Source organism: Psammomys obesus, unplaced genomic scaffold, assembly GCF_907164565.1.
Source record: "Psammomys obesus unplaced genomic scaffold, mPsaObe1.curated_primary_1811, whole genome shotgun sequence".
In the NCBI taxonomy this organism is placed as follows: Eukaryota; Metazoa; Chordata; class Mammalia; order Rodentia; family Muridae; genus Psammomys; species Psammomys obesus.
Window position 1 is genome coordinate 8347500 of NW_026591086.1, and position 19577 is coordinate 8367076.

The window sequence follows — 19577 nt, forward strand, 5'->3', positions numbered from 1 at the left end:
TTTAAACAGTAAAAAGAAAAAAAATCCTCTGGTCAGATTTATCAATTTTTTCCTATGGAGAACAGAACAGGAGGAAGCAAGTACATTTGTTATATAAGTCACTTATAGACTTCTAGGACAGGAAAGAGGAGGTGGCTCCAGGCCCAGAAGAAGATCATATGTCCATCTATCCATCCATCTGCTTGCCCATCTGTCTGTTCATCCATATGTCCATCCATCCACCTATCTGTCCATCCATCTACCTGTCTGTCTGTCCATCCATCTGTCCATCCGTCCATCTTTCCATCTATCCGTCTCTCTGTCTCTGTCCATTCATCCATCCAACATATTTTTTCAAGCTCCATTTTTTAATTTTTTTTTAAATTTTCTCACTTATTTATTTCAGTCACGTTACATTCCTTCCTCCCTTCCCAGTCCTACCCTCTGCATCTCCCACCCCCTTTCCTCAGAAAAGGGAGCTCCATTTCCCATCCACCCCAGCTCATCAAGTTGCATCTGGACTGAACAAGTCCTCTTCCCCTGTGGCTTGTCAAGGCAGTCCTGCCAGGGGAAAGTGATCTAAAAGCTAGCAAGTGAGTCTGTGCCCAATGTGGTCCCCACTTCCCTTACTAGACCCACTTGAAACCTAAGCTGCCCATATGCTATATCTTTGTAGGGGGCCTAGGTCTAGTTCATACATGGTCCTTGGTTGATGCTTCAGTCTCAGCAAACCCCTCTGGGCCCTGGTTAGTTGGCTTGTGGAGCTCCTGTCACCTCCAGGTCCTTTTCTCTTTCCTCCCACTATTCCCCCAAGACTCCCTATGTATCGACTAATGTTTGGCTGTGAGTCTCAGCATCTGTTTTGAGGTACTGCTGGGTAGAGCCTCTCAGAGGACAACTCTGACAGGCTCCTGTCTGCAAGCTTAGCAGAGTATTATCCATAGTGTCAGGGGTTGGCACTCTCCCATAGGGTAGGTCTTCGGTTGGGCCAGGCATCAGTTGGGCATTCCCTCAATCTCTGCTCTATCTTTATCTCTGCACATCTTGCAGGCAGGGTAAATTTTCGGTTGAAGTTTTTGTGGGTGGATTGGTATTCCCCTCCCTTTGCTAATAGACTAGTCTAGTTAGAGGATGTCCTCTTCAGTCTCTATGGTTTCTGCTACTAGGAGTCTCTGCTTGAATCCCTCTCATCCTCCCAAGAGCCTACCCTGACATAGATCTCCAGCTTGTCACAGAGATGTCCCTCGCTCCTAGTTTCTCTTTTCTCTACAGGCCTTCTCTCTTCTTGCCCTTGCTCTCTTCTCAGGTCTGATCTCTACCCTCTTAACTCTCTGTGATCCCTCTATTACCTACCTCGTTTCCTTTCTTCATCTGTTACCTCTGTCTATTCTATCTTCCATTCTGAGTAATATTATGCATTCTACTTTGTGTCTATGCCTTGTACTATGTTTATCTTATGCTATATGGCTAAAATCCACTTATAAGTGAGTACATACCGTGTGTGTCTTTCTGGGTCTGGGTTACCTCACTCAGGATGCTCTTTCCTAGTTCTATCCATTTACCTGGAAATTTCATGATTTTTTTTTTTTTTTGTTTTTAATAGCTGAGCAGTATTCCATTGTGTAAATGTGCCACAGTTTCTTTATCCATTCTTTGGTCGAGGGACATCTAGGTTGTTTTCAGATTCTGGCTTTTATGCATAGGGCTGCTATGAACATAATTGAGGAAGTGTCCTTGTTGTATGGTGGAGCATCTTTTGGGTATATACACAGGAGAGGTATAGTTGGGTCTTGAGGTAAAGTTATTACCAATTTTATAAGAAAGTGTCAGATTGATTTCCAAAGTGGTTGTACAAGTTTACACTCCCACCAGCAATAGAGTAGTGTTTCTCTTTCTCCACACCCTTGCCAGCATGTGCTGTCCCTTGAGATTTTGATATTAGCCATTCTGACTGGTATGAGATGGAATCTCAGAGTCATTTTGATTTGCATTTCCCTGATGACTAAGGAACTTGAGCATTTCTTTAAGTGCTTCTTGGCCGTTTGAGATTCCTCTGTTGAGAATTTTCTGTTTAGTTCTATGCCCCATTTTTAAATTGGGTTATTTTGTTTATTGTTGTTGGATTTCTTGAGTTCATTATATATTTTGGATATTAGACATTTGTAGGATGTAGGATTGGTGAAGATATTTTCCCAATCTGTAGACTGTCTTTTTGTTCTATTGCCAGTGTCCTTTGCCTTACAGAAGCTTTTCAGTTTCAAGAGGTCCCATTAATAATTGTTGATCTTAGAGCCTGAGCTGTTGGTGTTCTGTTCAGGAAGCTGTCTCCTGTGCCAATGAGTTCAAGGTTCTTCCATACTTTCTCTTCTAATAGATTTAGTGTACCTGATGTAATGTTGAGGTTGTTGATCCACTTGGATTTGAGTTTTGTGCAGGGACATAAATATGGATCTATTTGAATTTTTCTACATGTAAACATCCAGTTAGACCAGCACAATTTGTTGAACGTGCTGTCTTTTTTTCCATTGTGTGGTTTTAGCTCCTTTGTAAAAAATCAAGTAACCATAGGTATGTGGGTTTATTTCTGGGTCTTCAACTTGATTTCATTGATCAACCAGTCTATTTCTATGCCAGTACCATGTAGTTTTTCTTACTATTGCTCTGTAGTATAGCTTAAAGTCAGGGATGGAGATACCTCCAGAAGCTCCTTTATTGTATAAGATTGTTTTATCTATTCTGTTTTTTCAATCCATAGTTAAGTTTTGAGTTGTTCTTTCAAGGTCTGTAAAGAACTGTGTTGGTATATTGATGGGGATTTCATTGGATCTGTCAATTGCCTTTGGTAAGATGGCCATTTTTACTTCGTAAATCCTACATCTAACGCTTCTTGAGTATTTATGTACCAGCCTCTGAGGGTATGATGACACAATGAAGATACAGGTCCTGTCTACATAGAGTTTTGGGTTGAAGAGGTACAGACAAAACCATGAACCTTTTCAGCAGGGTGGGGGAGTGCTAAGAGGATGTCACCCAGCGTGGAGCCAGAAAGCCTCTGTGTCCTCACCTGTAAAAGGGGAGGCTCTTCTTTCCCACAGAGACCTATGTGCAGTGGCCATGGGAAACTCATTCCTGAAACAGATGCAGGAAGGTGGGCTCCAGGACTCACTGCCTAAAAAACCCTTCCCAGTTGCTTGTCCATGCAGAGTATCACACAGACTTCAAAGTGCTGTCACGTTCACCATCTTGCTCGATCATCCTGCCCTGAGATTGACGGAGTAGGCAACTGCAGTCTCAGAGGAACTCAGGTCACAAGGCCAACTGGGAATAGAACTGGCGGCTGCATTTATACTTTGGTGACTCATTTTGCGGGCCTGGAGGTGGTGTGCAAATCCGAAAGACAGCAGCACTTCTCACAGTACACAGACCCTCCTCCCTTGTGACAGAGACAACTTGGGGGAAGAAGGATTCATCACAGCTCATGGTTTTGAGAAGTGATTATCAGCCCATGATGGAGGGGAAGGCATGATGTTGGGCTAAGTCTGGTCTCGGCGGCAGTAGTTGTGGTAAACCTTGTTTGCATCTTTGTGGGATGTTTCCTGAAGGGAACATTTCAGTTTCACCCCCTCCTCTTTTGGGGGGAAGTCCTTCTGAGGTTTCACTATATCACTGTGTTATGAACATTGTGCTGCCCTCATACAAAGTACCGGCCTCTTCTCTGGGCTGGCAGCAAGAGAGGACTCAAGCCCCAATATGGGACTCTTTCCACGATGCCTCATGGGCTGGCTAGATGTTGTCACAGGACAGCAAGAGGATGAAGGGCTGGACCCCACTCAGCATAAAGGGGCATTTTCACAAGGCATCTTGGAGTTCTGTGGGGTGCTGAGCTCCTATTGTTATCATGAGTGAAGACCATGGTCCAGCCAGTCCCTTCCCCTTGTAGGAGCAGTTGGCTATAGTGCTGAGATTGCCATACTGGAGCCTACCTAATGAACACGGTAACTTCCTTATGGCGACTGCAGCCTGTAATAGGAGGTGATGAGGCAGCCTCAGCTGAAAACAAGCGGTACATACACCAAAGCAGCACCCAGGCAGCTGGCTGCCCACAGGTGTGTCTATACACCAGAACAGCATTTAGGCACCTGGCTGCACACAGGTGTGTCTATACACCAGACCAGCATCCAGGCAGCTGGCTGCTATAGGTGTGTACAATCTGAGGGATGCCCTCCATACTGTCCTGATCACTGTGGATATTATTTTTGTTCCTTATACCCCTAAGAGCTTTGGCCCTGAGAGCAGGTGGTGGTCATGATTCTACTATTCATGATTCATTCTTTTGTGTTTAAACATTCTTTCTCCGGTTTCCCATTAAGAAGCAGGAAAACAATAAGGTAGGAAACTCAATAAGAGAGCAGAAAAACACTAGTTCAGGGAAACTGTGGCATAAGAGGAAACATTTTGGATAATGGAAAAAGAAACCCTTAGAACAAGAGGTCAGGGTGATGGGGGTAGCCATGCAGATAAATGTGCTCATTTGATGAACCTCCACTCTGGGCAGAGAGGACACTTCTGCTTAGAAAGTGGCACTCTTGTTCTCATTTTGTGTCCAGAAGCCCTTGTGAGCTGCTTTTCAGGCCTTGGATACAGAGCTGGGGCCTTTGAGTGACAGTCCATCTCAGACCTAGTGCTGATGCTCCACCTATCTTGCCAGACTTGGCTAAATAAAGCCCTGGTCCCAGTGGGGAGCCACTGGGGCTGAGAGCTCTCCTGGGGGCGCCAAGCAGCAGGAGCTGTTCAGGAGTCCTGGCAGAAGCAGTCACTGCCCTTATCTGTCCTAGCCTTGAGTAAGCTGGCAGATGGCCAGTGCCTGAGCAAGGCTGTAGGGTTATTCCAGGCAGCCTGGGGCTGTCAAATACAGCATTGGTCCTAGCACAAGTCTGGGTGTGGTAAATACATGCCAACCACAGGCAGCAGAGATGGCAGGGCCACAGAGCAGGCAAAGCACTGCCTAGGGTTTTAGCTGGCTCTAACTCTGCAGAAGGGCAGATTCCTGGCTTATTTACACTGTGATGGGTAAGCGTGCAGGCAGCAAGGAAGGACTGGGGTGCAGCCTTCTTTTGGAAGTCTGATAAAAGGAGTTCGGATCAACACCAGCGGTACCCAGCTTGTCTGGGATGACAAAGACGCCTTCCCAAAGTGCCCTGGGTATTTTTTCTCTGACCCCTTCCCCCAACAGCCACCTGTCCTGGGAGAAATCTTGAGCCCACCAGCAGGCTGGGCTCGCTCTTCTCCTTTGGGCTTCTGAAAGACAGTGAGCATCCACTGCTTACCATAAGGTGAGAAGGAACTACTTTCTTGTCCCAGATCTGAAACCTGCTGCTGTATATCGTGACCTTGATTATGCCATGACCTTAGCAATGTCGTCAACAGTCTCCAACCCAAGTTTGTCCACTTTGAAGGGAGGCTAGTTTTGGTCATGTCTTCCTCTGGGATGCTGTAACGTGGATCAGGAGGGTATTCTTGCTATGTAAAGCACTGCATCTCCACCAGAGGGTACAAGGCTTTAAGGCTGCAGCTCTGTCCTTCCCCCACCCCTCTCCCTCCAAGAAATTGTAGAAAGCAGGTTCTTCCTCCTCTAATGGACTACGTTGGAGCTTGGGGAGGGGCTCCCTGGGCTGGATGAAGCAGTCCCTGGGGCTTGGGAAGAGGCGTAGCAGAAAGAGCCCACCTCTTGCAGAGCTCCTACCTCTGCAGGGGGGATGTGAAGCACTGAGAACACTGGCTGAAATCAATTAAGGGAATCAATGCCCGAGTGCAGTATGCCTTTCTCCCTGCTCTCCCTCACCCTGCTTTCCTCCTCCACTCTTAGAGAAACGGAAGGTTTAGTTAACCCCCAGGCTAGTTCAGTCTTCAGGGCTGTGCCTTTGGATCCATAATGACTGGGGCAATGCTGGTTGGGACTCTGGTGTTACTAGAGAGCAAAGGGGCGCTGGAAAAGGACTGGGTAAGCTCAGGGATAATCCAGGCTCAGGACACCGGGCTGCATATTGTGGGACTGTTTTATGTGGGTAGGATCCTTTCTAGCCTCAAGCCTTGAACTCCAAGGGTGAAGCCAGACAGGTCCAAAGTATAAATAACAAAAAGGATTTTTGAGTCTCATGATTTTTTTTTTCCCCACACAGACAGGGCAGGGAGAAAGGGATTATTTTAGATGTCCTTAATGCAGGTATAGAATTTATAGGCCTGGAGAGCTGCTGTCATTTTGTTTATTCATATGGAACCCGGATTGACTAATACAGGATCGTGAATCCTGCTGCCTGGTTTTATCCCATTTAGAACAGGACTTTGTTAGTTAGACCACTAACCTAGCCCATGGATTTATCATAAAAATTAAATGGGTGTTAGCTTGTATTTTACTACCAAGTCATTACTTATTTTTTTCCCCTCCCCAAGGCAAAGCTTGCAAAAATGAGAGTTAGTGCCCTTATTCTAGCTCGGCCATTTTTAAGTAGATGGCAATTTTCCTCCCCCCTTTCACTGTGTTCAAGCTGTCACCAACATCCTGCTGATTCATCTTAAAATGCACTGCCTCTGACAGCCATCTCCTGTCCATGCCCACCGCCATCTCCTGTTAGGGACCCTCATTACCTCAGGCCAGGACTGTCACAACTGCCACCCAGCTGAAGTCCATCTTCCATACAGTTGTCATATCAGCATCACTAAAATTATGATGTCACATACCTGCTCAGAGCCTTTCGTGGCTCCTCGAGGCTCAAGTCTAAAGGCTGTGGAATGTGGTACTCTCCCATACCTACGCTGGATCTATTAGCTCTCCTTCCCACCAGGCCTGATCCACTTGTACCCTTAGTTTCTCTCAACGACTGGATGTCTCAGCCCTTCCTTACCACAGCAGCCTGAAATGACCTGCTCACATCTCCAGAGTAAACCTCAGTGTCCTGAAGTCCAGTGGCACTTTCTTTCCTCCTCTCACTGGAATCCAGTTTACCTTTGGGTTGTCCCCTCTCTTTTTCACAGAGGAAGCATGGCTAACTATCTGTAAATGCTTTCCTGGCAGAGATACCCCAGCTGGATCCCCATAGCCTTTGGCATGGTTCCGAAGACAGATAAGGCATCTGGTAAGTTTGTTCTGGTGGGCTGATGGTGAATGTCTTGGCTGCTGTTACATGGATTACACCTCTGTGGTTCCTGGTGTGTCTTATCTTAGCATAATGGGGTAGCATCTTTTTTTTTTTTTTTTACTCTTGATTGTTTTCCACCTGTAAGGCAAGGGAGCTTTACACCAAAAGAGAAGACATTTGGGACTATGAGTGGTGGTTATTCTGTGTCTCCTTACTGCTCTTGCTCTTGAGTCTTCTCCCCAAGACAAAGGAGAGAAGGCACCATGTTTTATTTGTCCTCTTTCTCTTCCCCTGCACTCTGTGATGCTCAGTCTATGTCCAGGGACTGGACCTTCTGTGAGCACAGGTGCAGCAAGGTGCAGCCCATGAAAGCTGCAAAGGACACAGGGTATCTTAGGTGTGAAAGTGTGTCATGTCTTATCTCCCAAAGGACACCCTCCATCCATGACTTTTTGCAAGATCTGCTCTCATCTTCTGGAAATCACTTTCAGCTCTCTTGAACCCTTACTGTTTTCTAATCTCTGTTTCTCATTATGCTTAGGTCCTGTAGCCTCATTCTCACTCTGGATACAGGAGGAAAGGGGTGAGTCAGCCATTCTACCAGCGGCTTTCCGTGCAGTATCTTGTCTAATTTTTACAAAGTTGGTTTTAAGAAATATCCCCACTTTTTAAATTTATTTTTTATTTATTGCATTTTATTCACTTTATATACCAGCTGTAGCCCCCTCTCTTATCTCCTCCCAATCTCACCCTGCCCTCCCTCCTTCTTCTCCTCACACCCCCTTCCCTAGTCCACTGATAGGGGAGGTCCTCCTGCCCTTCCATTTGATCCTAGCCGGTCTCATCATGACTGGTGGCATTGTCCTCCTCTGTGGCCTGGTAAGGCTGCGCCTCTCCCCCTCAGGGGGAGGTAATCAAAGAGCCAGCCACTGAGTTTATGTCAGAGACAGTCCCTGTTCCCCTTACCCTTAGGGAACCCACTTGGAGACTGAGCTGCCATGGGTTACATCTGTGCAGGGGTTCTAGGTTATCTCCATGCATGGTCCTTGGTTGGAGCATCAGTCTCAGAAAAGACCCCAGTGCCCAGATTTCTTGGGTCTGTTGTTCTCCTTGTGGATCTCCTGTTCCCTCCAGGTCTTTCTATCTCCCCCTTCTTTCATATGATTCCCTGCACTCTGCCCAAGGTTTGGCTATGAGTCTCAGCATCTGCTTTGATATCCTGCTGGGTAGAGTTTTTCAGAGGCCCTCTGGTAGGCTTCTGTTCTGTTTCCTGTTTTCTCCCTCTTCCAATGTCTATCCTGTTGCCTTTCTGAATGAGGATTGAGCATCTTACCCAAGGTCCTCCTTTTTGTTTAGCTTCTTTAGGGTACAGGAAATAATCCTCCCCACTCTATAAATGAGCGAATTGAGGCCGAGAGAGATTAAATTGCCCCATGCCTAACACAGTCTCCTCAGCAGATTCTTGGTGAATGGACTGTGTGTGCCCTATCTAACAGTGGCTCAGATTGGTGGTTGGCAGAGGGTGAGGATAGGAGGGAAGAGGGTTCAAGGTAAACCTGTCCCATAGCTACAAGTCTGAACGGTGGTGGTAATACTTCCCATTGTCCTTTGGGGCCTGGGTGGTCCTGAAGGCCTGAAGCATCTCAAGTCACTCACCTCCTATTACGGGAATCCCCTGTCGCCGTTCCCATGGGAACTCAGCAGCGCTTATCCCTGGCTGTCTTCTGCTACTTTCTCAGCCCACTTAACTAGAGGTGGGAGTGGGGGTGGGGAAACAAAACTGATGGTTCAGAGCCCTTTCCCCTTTATGTTCAATGACGGCAGGATGCAGGTATTTGGTTTGAGTAAGGAGGGATTGCTCAGCAGTAAGTTTGAAGCCTCTAGGGTATCCTTGAAGGAGAGGCCTTTGAGGGATGCCAATGAGTGGAGGTGGGCAACACCTGGACTCTCAGAAGGCCCTTGGAAGTGGGTGAGTGAGCGAAAAGCTTTATTTATTTAATGGTGAGGCTTCCAGCCTCTGGCTTCCGGGCTAAGAGTCCCTGGAGGTATAACTCATCTTTTAACCTACACTTGGCTGACATTAGATCTTTAAGTTCCCCAATTTTTGGAAAAAAACAAACAAACAAACAAACAAAAAAAACAACCTTGGAGACCTTGGGAAGTCATTTCGTAAAACAGAAGTGTCCCAGAGGAGGGGCTGCCTCAGTACTGAGCGTTTCCCCACTTTTCTCTGGAAAACTCCACTAGACAGCCACCACAGGGGCGCCACTGTAGGGTCTAGGACTATTGTGGCTCAGTGGGGCCAGATAAGAGGCCTAGTCTGTGCTTTCCAGTGTTGGAAGATTTAGCCTTCCCGCCTAAATCCACAAGATGGAAGTTGCTCCCTCTAGCTTTCCCACTAGCAGCTAGGGCTGTTGGTTTTGTGAGTGACCCATCTCTTCACACTAGACACACTAAGGAGATTTCTAGCATTTCCTCTATTCCATCGCCTTAATATTTAACACTGTATTCTAAAAGACACTCCTAAATAAGCTTTGGATGTTGACAGTTCTCTCCCCCCCCCCCCCCCGACTCCAGCTTGGAAAGTTGTGGAGGCATCACATAAGCCTGGCCCTAGCACTCAGGGTTCCAGGAGCCGTATGCAAGAAAAAGGAGTGCAAAAAGCCAGGGCAGCCTAGAGAAGCGTGGGCCGAGGGTGCCCGGTGTAAGCCGGTTGTATGATCCTGAGCGCTGCGGTGTGTGTGGTGTCTGCTCCCTGCTACCTCCAGTCAGCAACCTCACTCCGCCTTCAACCCTTTCCCAGCCAGACGCTTCTTTTTCGGTGCTTCTGGGCTTTTATTGTAGATTCCGTGACTAAAATACGCCGGTGAGCCGGGCCGAAAGACAAACGGGATCACTGTCTCCTTCCTGGATTGGGGAGGAGTCCCCATCCGGAGGGGTCCCCACCCGCAGCCTCGGGAGCCAGGAGTGGCCACAGTTCCCTGACTAGTTCTGGGGAGCCCAGGCTATTTCTGTTTGCGGGGTCGGGGTGGGGAGCGGAGGCCTGGATGCTCTGTACTTGGGGCCCCCCAATCGTGTGGGGTGCGAACCCCAGCTGGACCCCTCCCGCGAGGTTCTGGCTGGCTCACTGGCCTAGGAGGAGGTATTCGGGACGTCCAGACAACCGTCTCTCTGGTCCAGGGATGGAGACACCAACTAGGGAGGAGGAGTCTGGAATGGCTGCAAAGCTGGGAGTGTGTGTGCGTGTGTTGGGGAGCGGGGCGGGGAGGGGGGTCTTGGCGGCAAGAGAGGCACCAGTGTGCGGTGAAAGTTGCCGAGCTCCGCAGGCAGAACACACGTGTAGGAGCGCGGGGCTAAACCCAGGCAGGCAGGCAGCTCTCCGGCTTGGAGGGCTGGCCCACAAGGGCTCCTTTGGGTCCCCTAGCGCTCTGAGGGCGACGCTCAGACCGGCTTCCCACGAGGGACACACCGGCTCGCAGAGAGTAGTGCTCCCTCTTTCAGACCTGGACCACCAGGCCAGGCTTTTTCTGCTGCCCTGCCCCCCACGCCTCCAGGATGGTTCCCGCACCCGGGCTTCAGTGTCCCCCAGCCTCTCAGCCTCCCGAGGCTTCCGAAACCTCATTGCCCCGGGGGTTCAGGGCGGGGGTGGGGGGACTGTGGCACTTGGAGGGCGTCAGCTCTTGCCCGGCGGGGACAAGACATTGCAAGGAGAGGAGGAGGTGCAAAGGCTTCGTGGCTTTGAGCGCGGACAGCAGCCGGGGTGGGGGGGGGGGGGGGGGGGGGGGGGGGGCGGGCGGCGGGGAGGTGGGATCCAGTGGGTTTCTGGCCAAGGCGGCCAGCTGGTCCCAGGAAGGGCGGGCGGCTGAGCCGAGGGGGGCAGCGGTGGAGCTCACCCCCAGGCCAGCGCTCCCCGGCGCCAGCGCCTCCGCCGGGTGGCCGCCGCCACCACCGAGTCGCTACCGCCGCTGCTGCAGAGCGTCGCTGCTCCGCCGCGCTCCCGCGCTCCGCGCCGCCAGCCGCCGGGGAGCCGGAGCGCCGAGCCCCGGGCAGAGGAGAGGGGCGAGGCGCGAGAGCCCCGGCGAGGGAGCCGCGGAAGGGGAGGGAGCAGGCGGAGGGAGGAGCAGGGAGAGAGAGGGAGTAGGGAGGGAGAGAGACTAGCGAGGGAGAGCGGAGCTCGAGAGCAAAGAGCGAGAGCCAGGGAGAGGAGAGGGAGAGAGGAGAGGCACACGCAAGCACGGGCACTCTGGCACTGGAATTCCATTAGAAAAAAAGTGAGCCGAGCAAGGGTTGGCGGGAGAAGATTTTTTTTTTTTTTTTTTAATCTTTTCCTTCGTGTTGGTGCGGAAGAAGCGACTCTGGTCTCCGGTTCTAGAAGCTCCTACCGGATTGCTCCTCGTCCGTCGGTGGATTTCTTTCCTCTTTGCATTCATTCTGACCCCCTCCCTTGCTGCTTTCTTCCAGCCCTTCACTTTCAGATCGCCTCGCCCCCACCTCTCCAGTCCCCCTCCTGGGAAGTGCAGGGAAATTGGACCCACGGGGACTCACGCCTTCCCGGACGCGCGAAGGGCTGGGCTGACCTCAGGACCAGGCTGTTGGCTTAGAAGGCAGCCAGACACATAGCTACGCGTGTTTGATTTCAGTGGCAAGGGGGGGACGTCGAGAGGCAGCCCACCGCCCGCCTCCCACCCCACCCCCTCCAGCCAGCGGCGAGAATCCTCGGACTGGGGGGGATCTTCATTCGCGGCCCGGCGGCCCGGCGGGATCTCCGCATTGGATTTGGGGGTCATTACCGTTGCTTGGCTGTTATTACTATCGTTGTTATTTTATTGTTATTTTTTTTAAAACCTAAGGGAGAAAGACACACACACGCACACAAAACTGGGATTTATTTAACATGATCTTGGCAAACGCCTTCTGCCTCTTCTTCTTTTTAGGTGAGTACCTGCAGGTGGCGAGTCTGGGGGCCACACGGGGCCGCGCGCCTTCAGGCGCCCACTGGAAGCTGGGCACGCGGGGGTGGGGTGGGAGGGCTGCGAGCGGGGCACCGCAGGAGACCTCGGGAGAGAGCGAGCACCGTGCTAGAAGCCGGGGCCGGGGCACAGCCCGGGAGGCTCTGGAGGAGGGAGCCGAGCGGTGGCTGGCTGGTTTGCGCGGAGGACTGAGAAGGAGACTTCCGATATTCAAACCATCCCCGCACGCACTCACGCGCCGCGCGCACACACTGGCACACACGCTTATTTGGTAGGCTGTGGTAGCGCTCATTTCCCCCAAAATAATGGGTTCAATTTGCTGGAACTTAGGAAGTAAAAAAAAAAAAAAAAGCAACTCTTGGTGTGGAAGAAAGGAGGGGGGGAAGAAGAGGCTGGCGGGGAGCAATCAAGCCAGTCCCCCCTTTTCTGATTGCTCTCAGAGTAGGTGGGTTTCTGCAGGAGGTCACGGTTTAGACGTTTCCGGGGAGCCCTTGTAATCACCACCTATCTGTCAACCAACCTGAGGAAAGCACCCCGTTTCCCCACTCCTGGGAGCACTTTGCAAGTTTCTTCCTACCCATCGCCTCCCTTTGCACCCAGACTCAAGCCAGGTGGGTAGGCAGAGTGCAGGCTTGCAAATGGGTGTTCAAGGCCTTCTGGGAGACATCCCTGGGGCCTGGGGCTAGATGCATAGGGAAGAGGAGGCCAAAGTTTGTTCCTTGGAAGGAAGAAGATGAAGTGGGGGGATGTATGTAAGGGGAGGGGGCCAGATCTTAACAAAGACAACTCACTGTTCATCCTGGGAGCCCCCTCCCTGTGACAGGGAGGTGTGTCCGTCCAGTGGTTCCGGGCTCCAGCAGTGACTCCCCATTCCCTTCTACTTTGTAAAATCTCAGCTGCTGGGGAAGCAAGGTCTAGGGATAGATAACAATTTCCCCTCGCACAGGTGAAGAAAAGACATTTGCAAGGCTGTGTGAATCTCCAGGCAAGGCTACTGTTCGGGAATAGGTATTACGTGTTCTAGGAAGTGTGTGTGTGTGTGTGTGTGTGTGTGTGTGTGTGACCTGCTTCAGTTCAGGTGCTGTTCTAGCAGGTTTGCTGGCGGTTCAGAGAGAACTAGCTACCAAGCAGGATCAGGAGACCACCTTTCCCCCCAGCAGAAAAGGCTTTGGATAGCCCAGACAGGGAGGTAGACTTTGCTTATGGAAGATGCTTATGGAAGGTCTAGGAAGTGCCCTCCAGATTGGTACTGCGGATGTGTAGTCAGGGAGAGCCAGTCCTGGCTGTATCCTGGGCCCTTTGCCTACTCACAGACTTTCCAGATCCCAGCTATGCATTCCTAGGGGACACAGCCCTGCCCTGGGGTGTGGCTTTTGCCGCCGTGTTTGCTTTCTCCCTGTGTTAGTAACCCTGTGGGAGGGGGGTGGGGGAGACAGAATAGGAGGGCACAAAATGCCCTGGGCTCCCTTTCATCCTGCAGTCCTTCCCAGCAGCCTGGGGGAAGTGGACTCTCATTCTGAATGAACTGTCACCAAATTTGACCTTTTCTCCATGGATGGTCTGAAATCACAGCTTTCTGGGGCTTAGAATGATCAGAGCCGTGACGAAAAGAACATTGCATCTCAGGCAAAGCCAGCCAGATCGCCTGCTGCTGAGTTGTACCCCACCCTCATCAAGGAGGCATGCTTCCAGGTATAGGGGTCCTCACTGAAGGCCGGTGGTCAAGAACAGCCCCCATGCAGCACAGGACCCCAAGTTGCTCATGAGGTGTGCCTAGCTGAGGAGGCCGAGAAAGCTGAGGAATTCTCCCTCCTCAGAAGTGGCACACTGCCCGTAATGGGTGTGTATGGGTATGTGAAGGCATGTGTGTGGAGTGTGAGCTGAGATGGCCACCACTGTCTTCTAGCCAGGGACTGAAATGGCAAGAGGGAAGAGTGAAAGGGGGGCTGCTTGGTGTCTCCTCAGGCCATGATGCTTCAGTTCCCTGTCCCCCAAAAGTCCCTCTCCAGAGCTGGGCAAAGGGCTCAATTGAAAGGCAGCCCAGGGGATTCTGAAAGGCTCTGCTAGGAGAGGGTGGAGTGGTGTGAGGGAAACTTAAACCCAAAGAAGCCTCTTCCTAGCTAGAAGACTGTAGTCAGGAACCACTTGAAAAGTCTGCTCAGAGTAAAGGCGGTTCTTAAGCAGTTGGAGTTCATGTCTCAGGCCAGCAGTTTGGCTGGGGCCATGGTGAAGAGTGCCCCCCGCCCCCAGGCCCTGTCAACAAACCTTCAGGTGCTCTTTCAAGGATTCTGAGTGAGATCTAGTGTCAGAGGACTGCAGTGGAGAGAAAGGGCTTTTTAGCCCAGCCACCCAGATTTCCAGCGTTGGCACACACACACAGAGAGAATGCAATGGAAGGGTGACAGGAGCAGAGTGGGCAAAAGACTGACCCCCTAGTGGCAGTCTAGCACTATTCTGGCTCTTGAGGGGACACCGGACCACCCTCCCCTCTCCCACGCTCCCTGGAACTGGGCCACACTGTCTCCCCTTGGTAAATCCAGGCTTTCATCCTTCAGGCCATGAAGACAGCCTTTTCTTCTGATCCTTGGTTAGCGGCTCCAGGTTGCTGTGATTCCATTCTCTGGTTGGGCTTGGTTGCTTCTGAGAGTTTTGAAGGCAGGTCCCAGTTAGCGAAAGGATGTCCCTGTCCTCTCCAGAACATATACTTGCCCTCTCATGGATGTCAGTTGACAGCACGGGGGGAAACCCTTGATATTGGCATGGGAGCCAATAGGGGCTTGCGTGAAGGGCACCATGGTGGCTCTGGGCTCCAGGTGCAGGGTAGGCAAACTGAGTGGCCTCCAGAGAAACACTCTCTGGAGTCTCTATCCTGACTAAACTTGTGTAAACTCTGAGCCTGCAGATGGCCCAGGATGCCAGCATGTCCCATACCGAGTCTCCCTTGGACAGTTGAGTCTTCAGCTCAGTCACATGGATGGTGATGCCCTACTGGAACCCTGGGACAACTTGAGAGTGGCTGACTGAGAGAGCTAGCAGACAGGTGCAAGTTGGCAGCATGGCGGTTCAGCTGTTTGTCGGATGGCCCAGCAGCACTAGAGTCCTGTAAAAGGATGTAGGAATCTACTGAGACCTTGAAAGAAAGCTGCTGCCTCAGCTTTTGTGGAGGGCATATCTCAGGCCAGCGTCTGGGCAGACCTTTCTTCCAGTAACTCCCGCTTTGTACTTGTCTCAGTGTGATTACGTTTTTTTGAACTCTTTCTGTTCTAGGGCTGGGGTTTGGTCAGTGGGAGAAGAAGTTTCTCTTTGCTGTAACTGGAGCATCCTCCATCGGGAGTCCTACTCCCCTTCATCTCCTTAGCTGTTTCCTACTGGGGAAGGCCTGAGGCCCTCTGAGAATGATTCACCGCCCCCCTCCCCCCAGGTTCTGGGGGAGTGACAGGCTTGCTGTGAAAAGCTCTACCTGTAGGTGTCGCTGTCCCCCTGCAGTAGCTCCCCCATGAACAAGGCCTCCTAGGGAGAAGGCCTGAAAGTGGCGGCTCTGGGCAGGAATGGTGGGGGCATTCTGCGGTATTCTGAGGAAGGGGCTAATGGCCTAGAATTTTATTCTGTTTTGGGGTGGGAGGGAGTGGAGGAAGCCTCTCAAATTAGGTCTTTGGGTCTTGCAGAAGGCAGTCTTTGCCCTGAAGTGGTATTTGGGGGCAGGGTCTGGAGTTAGGGCTTTAGGAAGGACAGGGAGACAGGGAGATGTCTTCCATATCTGGAGGAAACCATTTTGGGAGCTTGGCTTTGAAAGGGTCTGGCCAGCTTGTCTCTGCCCTTCATGTCCAGTCCTCAGGCCCCTCCTTTCTGAGGACATTATGGGAAGTAGATAAGAGGGGTAGGCTGAAGCCATGCTCAGGCGGGAAGGCAGGGCTTGAAGGAGGAGGGGGGCTCTTTCTTTTCTGTAATTGATTTATTATTTTGCATTTGGAAGGAAGAAAAAAAATAGAGAGGAATTTCAGAATAGTGTAGGAAGGAAAGGGAGAGAGAGAGAAGAGAGAGAGAGAGAGCGCGCACTCAAAGGGAAAAGGTGAGGAGGTCTATTGAGAACAGAACTCTTGGGAGACAGGAAGCAAGAGAAGAGGAGAGATGGAAGTGAGAGAGGCCAGTCGAGGTGGGTGGGGTGGGAACACAAGGGAGAGTGGACGTGTTCCTGCGCTTTGCCTAATGTTTTCTTTTTTGCAGGGGGCTGGGGTGGAATGTGGCCATGCAGGCACTTTGTCAGGCCTCTGTCTGGTGTGAAGTTGGCAGATATGGAAAGGCAAGGCCTACTTCTCCTTCCTGGGCCTCCTGGACCATTGAGTTAAGCTTGTTTCTGGCTGTCTTCTAAAAGCCTAATGATACAGAATGACGAGACTAAGGGCTGGAGAGGGCTTATTTTTTGCTTCTCTGTGTGCGACCTTGAGTTGTCTCCTTTCTTTGGACCCGAGCTCCCCAGGAATAGGATGCTGAGGCTCAATTCTTGGGCCTGTCTAAGGTCCAGACAGGCTCTGAGGGTTGACTGACTTTTGATGCCTTCAGATTGATGCCTTGGATGGAGGAGAGGTTTGTCAGATGGGAGATGAAACGAGATCCCTCTGCACAACCCTTGCCACTCCTGTTGAGGCCATGCCATTCTGTCTGAACTATTGGCATCTCAGCCCTCCTGTGGTTTTCAGTGAAGGCCTTTCTGGATTTATTGTGCTGCGTGCCACTGCCTAGGATTGTACTTAGGAGGAAGTGAATGTGAACCATGGCTGTAGGGGTGCACGGCTAACTAGGTTGGGTCTGCGTTGACCTTGATCTTGAGATAAAGCAGGTGAGAAGTCCCTTCAAGCCGTAGGCCTGCACTGGGGTCAGAGACTGTTGGCCCTCATTCATGCTTGTCTTCCTCCCTACTACCCAGACGAAACCCTCCGGTCTTTGGCCAGCCCTTCCTCCCTGCAGGGCTCTGAGCTCCACGGCTGGCGCCCCCAAGTGGACTGTGTCCGGGCCAATGAGCTGTGTGCGGCTGAATCCAACTGCAGCTCCAGGTACCGCACCCTTCGGCAGTGCCTGGCAGGCCGGGATCGCAATACCATGCTGGCCAATAAGGAGTGCCAGGCGGCCTTGGAGGTCTTGCAGGAAAGCCCGCTGTATGACTGCCGCTGCAAGCGGGGCATGAAGAAGGAGCTGCAGTGTCTTCAGATCTACTGGAGCATCCATCTGGGGTTGACCGAGGGTAAGCCAAGGCGGGCCCCAAGGAAGGGTGGTGGTGGGTAACGACATGCGTCCGGCTAGGGGTTCAGAAGGGAGGACTTGGGTTAAAAGGTGGCCCGATTTGCTCTCGGTTTTACCCACAAGGGAAGCTAGAATCCAGAGAAAGTACTATCCCTTTTAGGAGGACAGTGGCGATCAGCACAGGGAGATGACAAGGGTGAAGGGTGATCTGGATGACCAGACGCAAGCAAAGGCAGCACAAAGTTGTGCCTGGGAGATAAAAGAGGCATCAGGCAGATCTATAAGTGAGAGCAGGAGGTTCCAGCCCCTGCCACCCTTCTGCCCTGTTCCCTGGAGTAGAGCCCAGAGCGATGCTTATTTCCTTCAAGTGGTCTTCTGGGTCGAACGGCTGACCTAGGCACTTCACACAGAGGTTAGGGGTTCAGGGCTGGACATGAGCAACAGGTCCTATGTGTCCAGGCAAGCTCTCTTCAAGCCTGCCCCAGGCAGAACCTGAAAGCCCCTCCCCAATGACACATCCTGATACTCCTCCATCCAGAGAGGTGCTTGAGACTTGCATATACTTCAGGATGATTGGTCAGCCTGGCAAGGTGTTCATTTACTAATTCAACAAATATTTATTGAGAGTGCACTGTTGCTGTGTGTTACTGGAAGAGTCTAGAACCTGGTGTAGGCTTTGCTGTCATGGAACTTCTAGCCTGGGATGGGGTGCTAGGTAAGTGAGGTGGCACTTGCCATTTGAAGGCATATGTGTTAGGATGCAAAGGCCCAGGACAGAGGAGAAACATGAGAGGAGCATCTAAGCCCTTGTTTAAAAAAATCTAAAGAGCCTTCTGGGAAGATGCTGTCTCTAGGCTGGGATGGAGTCACTACCCGGGGGAAGAACACACTGAGAGTGGGCATCTGGAGGGGAGAGACACACCAGGGTCAGAACCGAGAGCATGAAGAACTGTAAGTAAACTGGGCAGTGTAGAGCGTGTATCGGAAGGGGCTGGGAGCTAGGAGGAAAGAGATCTGGTGGGCAACAGGAAGCCTGAATGGTTTCAATTCAAATGTCAAGGGATCTGATCAGATGATGCTCTGGAACAGCATCCATGTAGTTTTGGGGAAGAAAGTCAGTTGCAGGGATTGTGACCCCAGGCAGGAATCATGGTGATAGGAACAGGAGAGGGCAACCAAGGAGGAGATGGGTTTAAGTGCTTCTTAACAAGGTAAAATCAACAGGTTTTGGCAGCTACTGCCTATGAGATGGGAAGAAAGAGAATGGCCAAGGAAGACCCTCCTTCTAGCTTTATGTGCCTGCAAAGGCTTTGAGTAGAAGAAGGCAGGGGTTATGGTGTTTCTCTGGGGCTCCCTGCCTGTCATTGGTCAGGTCCTGCAGGCATGGCACTCAGAGGAGAATATGCTTCTAGAGGAAACCTGAAGTGTACATTAGCCTATGTTTGGAAGCTGGAGCTAAGACAGTGGGTATAATCAGAGAATGCGGGCAGTGAAAGTGTCCCTGGGCCACTGTCATTAAGGTCCACCTGGAGAAGGAAATAGGCAAGAGTGATTGAGAAGGCAATGGAGGAGAATTGGGGGGGGACAATTAGGGAAAACAGAGAAGACTCTCAACAGCTAACAACTTCAGGTGAAGCAGGAGAAAGTCTGGGGTAGTCCTGCTGCTACTTGGTTAAGCCTCCTAAGGTGGCCCTGGTTAGGGAGTGAATGGAGGAGGCAGAGGATTGGACATGATGAGCATGGATAACTTTTCCCAGAAACTTGTGTGTGTGTGTGTGTGTGTGTGTGAAGAGAAGAACAAAAGGATGACCCATTTTCTCTTTTAAAGACGTCTAAACCACAAAGGAGGACGGGGTGATGGCGAGGCTGGGGGAAGACCACAGGGATGGTCTCTGTGAGGGCAGGGGGGTGGGCCCAGGGCCGGAGCTGGGCCATTTGACTAAGATAAGATAAGGGCTCCCTTGCAGAGTATCACACAGGAAGGATGAAAAGAGGGAGTAAAGTCCTGAGAGAGAAGGACCTCCTGCAGCCACCAAGACAGCACAGCTATGCTTAAGAAGTGCATATACTTAGTAATGGTATTATTAATGGTATTATTGCCATCGAGAACAGAATAATTCCTCAGGCTTTAGGTGGCCACTTCTCCCTAGCAACTCCATTCCCAGAGCTGGAAGGATTGAGGACGGCAAGGCAATGCTGTTCTAACACACACACACACACACACACACACACACACACACACACACACACACAC

At 51.1% G+C, this 19577-nt stretch overlaps 1 protein-coding gene across 2 annotated transcripts in view; it reads left to right on the plus strand.

The window, feature by feature from the left end:
* The first annotated feature begins 11220 nt into the window (after positions 1 to 11220).
* Positions 11221 to 19577, plus strand: part of Gfra2 (GDNF family receptor alpha 2) — a 95581-nt gene continuing 87224 nt past the window's right edge. The window contains exons 1-2 of one of the 2 annotated variants that reach the window (XM_055609929.1): positions 11221 to 12049; positions 17010 to 17324. In XM_055609929.1, coding sequence (XP_055465904.1) covers positions 12010 to 12049; positions 17010 to 17324 — 355 coding nt within the window. In that variant the 5' untranslated portion in view covers positions 11221 to 12009. The remainder of the gene's footprint in view (positions 12050 to 17009; positions 17325 to 19577) is intronic. The other variant, XM_055609930.1, reaches the window with a different exon arrangement.